The sequence below is a fragment of the Trichechus manatus genome, unplaced genomic scaffold (assembly GCF_000243295.1).
Source record: "Trichechus manatus latirostris isolate Lorelei unplaced genomic scaffold, TriManLat1.0 scaffold00040, whole genome shotgun sequence".
NCBI lineage: Eukaryota > Metazoa > Chordata > Mammalia > Sirenia > Trichechidae > Trichechus > Trichechus manatus.
Window position 1 is genome coordinate 18843301 of NW_004443976.1, and position 4585 is coordinate 18847885.

At 44.6% G+C, this 4585-nt stretch overlaps 1 protein-coding gene across 1 annotated transcript in view; it reads left to right on the plus strand.

Moving 5' to 3' along the window:
- TLCD3A (TLC domain containing 3A) overlaps positions 1-3063 on the plus strand; it is a 13194-nt gene extending 10131 nt beyond the window's left edge. Inside the window, exons 5-6 of the mRNA XM_012555477.1 lie at positions 1887-1982; positions 2794-3063. Coding sequence (XP_012410931.1) covers positions 1887-1982; positions 2794-3063 — 366 coding nt within the window. The remainder of the gene's footprint in view (positions 1-1886; positions 1983-2793) is intronic.
- The last annotated feature ends 1522 nt before the right edge of the window (positions 3064-4585 follow it).

Consider the following 4585-nt stretch of genomic DNA (forward strand, 5'->3'; position numbering starts at 1 on the left):
CTTCTATGGAATCTTTGATCAAAATGTTCAGTAATGGTAGCAGGGCACTATCCAGTTTTTATGGTCTTATGGCAAAAGATGCAGTTGTTCATGAAGGCAATTAGCCACACATTCCATATCCTCCTCCTATTTCTGACCCCTTCTTCCTTTGTTACTCCAGGTGAATAGAGACCAACTGTTGTGCCTTGGATGGCTACTTGCAAGCTTATAAGTTCCCAGGCACTATACAACAAACTAGGAGGTAGAACAGAAACACTAAACACATTATTAGGGCAGTTAACTGGGATGTCCCATGAAACTATGACACTAAACTTCCAAACCAAGGAACCAAATCCCATGAGGTGTTTGGTTGTACACAAGCAGCCTCAGCAACTACTGTTTCTTTTTGTCATTGTTATAATCAATATCATTCTTTCTAGCAATCCCACAAACCCATTGAAAGAAAAACTCATTGCTGTCAAGTCGATTCTGACTCATAGTATTTGCAAATGTTCTGACTTTAGTTCATACAGTAGAAAAACAGTATAAAATACAAATACAATACAAAACAATATTTTTAAAAATGAGAGTAACTCAATCAACTAGTTATTTGTTCTAACAGTGCCAGAGAGTATTGTATGCATTATTTTGATGTCACAAAAAACATGTCCTCAAAGCAACTAGCCTCATAATTTCTCCCCAGATCCATTTTCCCATGAAAACCCACTCAACAGATCCCAAGAAATGGGAATGCAGAGGGGAAACTAATAATTTCTGAGTGCCATATGCCAGGCCCTTGATTTAAAAGCTCATAGTTTCTAAATATTAGAAATTATTGGCCCTGTACCAAAGATGAGGTCTCTGGGTGGCCCAGACAGTTTGTGCTCAACTACTAGCCTAAAGATTGGGGGTTCAAACGCACCCAGCAGTGCCATGGAAGAGAGCCCTGGCGATCTGCTTCTGTAAAGATTATAGTCAAGAAAATCCTATGGAGCAGTTCTACTATGTAACACATGGGGCCGCCATGAGTCAGAATCAGCTCGACGGCAACAGGCTTGGTTTTTTGGTTTTATAACATAGATGAAGAAACTGGGGCTCCAAGAATTTACTTACCTCACTCAGTGGTATTAAGTGGCAGAGCTGGTAGTCTCCTGTGCTACACTGCCTTCTTGAAAGAGACAAAGGAGAGGCAGAGTACATTAAGTTTTTTAAGAAGACTCTCTTGATTGCATTGGGACCCTAACATCTAGGTCAGGGCCCGGCACACATTTTGTTGAACTGAACTGGCCCAGTGCCCTTGGCGCGACTAAGTTGTTGTTGTTAGGTGCCGTCAAGTTGGTTCCGACTCATAGTGACCCTTTGAACAATAGAATGAAACACGGCCCAGTCCTGTGCCATCCTCACAATCGTTGTTGTGCTTGAGCCCATTGTTGCAGCCACTGTGTCAATCCATCTCATTGAGGGTCTTCCTCTTTCTTGCTGACCTTTTACTTTACCAAGCATGATGTCCTTCTCCAGGGACTGATCTCTTCTGTCAACACGTCCAAAGTATGTAAGACATAGTCTTGCCATCCTTGCTTCTAAGGAGCATTCTGGTTGTACTTCTTCTAAGACAAGGTACCCAAAAGTAGGCTGTAGACTCCCTGCTTTCATTGAAATTCAGAGAAAGTGTGGTGTGTGATGCAATCAGCTTATCTGAATTTGCCTCTGGATCGTAGGCATCCATCCAACCATCAAAATGCTATTGTGACGGAAGAGCAGAATATTAACTGGGTCTCCACTTGCCCATTTAGCATTTCCCTTTCCCATCATGATCTCTCATGGTTACCCTTTTCAGTAGTCCTAGTTAGAATTTTCCTTCTGGTGGTCTCTTAACCTCCATTTCTTATTTCCCTTTTCCTCTGCAGAGACTTAGGGGAGACCTGGGGGACTTCTTTGTTGGCTGCATCTTCACAGCAGAGCTGAGTACTCCATTTGTGTCACTGGGCAGAGTTCTGATTCAGGCATGTATGAATGAAGTGGCAGGAATAGTGTGGGAGGGAACTGACTCTGCTTTTCCTTTGTGGATTGTGGGTTTGGAGAAATCCCTAAGTGCTAGGAATAGTGGGATAGGAGAACTTTCAGCAGACTTAAGGGTCAATAGGTCATCTGAGCCAGTGCGGAATGAAATCGTAGGTTTAATCCAAGTTGCTACAGTTCATTATATATTCTTTCCTGGCCAAAGATTGTTTTCTCTAACCTATTTCCGTACTCCAGTCAGCTGAGTGGCTTACACCAAATTCAACATCACTATTGGGAAAACTACAAGGCTACATGCCTGCATAAATATGGCAGCGCTCAACAATCTTTTCTACAAGTCTCAGAGAACTCGATGCATGTCTAGGTGTTAAAGAATTTAACAGTGGTAGAATACTCACCTTCCATGCAGGAGACCCAGGTTCCATTCCTGGCGAGCGCGCCTCATGCACAGTCACCACCCGTCTGTCAGTGGAGGCTTTCATGTTGCTCTGATGCTGAACAGGTTTCAGCAGAGCTTCTACTCTAAGACAGTCTAGGAAGAAAAGCCTGGTCATCTACTTCTGAAAATCAGCCAGTGAAAACCCAGTGGATCACAATGGTCTGATCCTGTCGTACATAGGGTCTCCACAAGTCGGGGGCCAACTCAAAGGCAGCCAGCAACAACAGGTCTTACTTAGTACATGTTACCTGCCTGGCCTTTATTGTTGTGGAACTTGGGCAGAACAAGGAGTGGCTAGTCATTCCCTGGTGCCCAACCTCGTGGTGACTGCATTCTCCTCCCCTCTTCTTTTGCAGCTAAAGCAGCAGCACACCCTTCTGTACAAGGTGAATGGAGTCCTCACCCTGGCCACCTTCCTTTCCTGTCGGATCCTTCTTTTCCCCTTCATGTACTGGTCGTATGGCCAACACCAGGGACTAAGCCTGTTCCAAGTGCCATTCCACATCCCTTTCCATTGCAATGTGGCCAATGCTGTCCTCATCGCTCCCCAGATCTACTGGTTCTCGCTGCTGTGCAAGAAGGCAGCCCGGCTCTTTGGTGCTCCCCAAGCCAAAAAGGATGGTTAAGTGCTCCCAGGAGTCGGGCAGTGACAGTGCCTCCTCGCACTACCTGCCTTCTCCACCCAGTATTCCATGGACCAGATTGTGCCCTGGATGGCCTCAGCCTTTTGAGTATTCATAAGAAGATGGGTTTGAGTTTTTCTAAAGAATGTTCATATTACCTCCCTGTTCTAACCTGCCCCTTTTGCAAAAGCACCTTTTTCTTAGTAACAACTATTGGATCCTGTCAGACCTCCACTGGCAGCAAGGTAGCTTTATGCAAGCTCGAGGGTTCTTCCTTGGGTCTCATCTCAAGGGCTCTGGGAGGTAGAATCATGGAGTGTAGAGTAGGTGGACTAGGGTGTTAAGTGTCTGGACACCCGCCTGGCCCTACGTATTGGTGCCAGCCTCCCACCTATACAACCAACCACTCAGGGCAAGTATCCACACATACGTACTGGGCCAGCAGAAGCAACAGTGACTTGGTTCTTGAAGTAATGTCTTTTTTGCGACGTTGGCCTGGAAAAATCATTGTGGGTAGGCAGTTTTTATTGTTTACTAAGGTGATGACCCATTGGTCCTTTGCCTCATCCGCTTATCCATGTGCCAACATTGAAGTCTCATGTCTACTGACTTCTAGTCAGAAGTCTTACTGGGGTGGGGGTGGCAGGGTAGGTGGGCAGGGATGGGAACCTGAAGCACTTGATAGGTAGGGGTGCCAAATGGTCAGCACTACCTTTATGGGTTGACTTGGTAAGATGACCACTGTCAAACTTGTGAGCTTGTTACAAACAGTCAGAAATACTCCCTTTTCAGTGTGTCCCCTCAGGCCCGCTCTCCCCATATCCACATAAGACTCTCATAAAGTTTAGGGGCAGGTGGAATGATGGCTTCAGTAGCCGCTTACTGAGTAATGCCACTCTTTAACACTGTCCTTTTCATATGAAATGGAAATAGACTTATATACTCCAAACCATGAGATGTCTCTTCAAGACTGCACAGTGCTTTCCACAGGGTCTCCTGATAAGCCAGAGCTTGTGATCCAAAGCCCATTCCTGTATAAGTGTACCTGCCTTTTAACCACAGAAGGCTGGAGCGCAGGAGTGCACACTGCCCTGGCCAAAGTGTCCTGTAGACTGACTCCTTCCTAAGGAGTCACATGTTGCCCTTCACCCACCATTTGCAAATAGGATCCTCTGGTGCCAACACTAATCATTCCTTATCAACTAGGATGGGTTTTAGAAACTGCTACCATTAAGTTTTTTTCAAGTGGTAGAGAAAAATAGAATTTTTAAAGTGTCTTAATTCATTGTTGTCCATGAACTTTTAAAGTACTGAATATGTAACTGTCTCAAATTTTGACTGTTTCAGTTGTTAATGGTGCCATTTAAAAAATGTAAAATGCTGTCATTTTTGTTTACTATCAGATCTTTATAAAATCACCCCTATGGTGATTAAATTGCACTAATATTTCCCAGCTTACTCTCATTTGTCAAATACATCAATACTGACTTCCTGTGAGAACCATCCTGTGACCTGACAAGGGGCT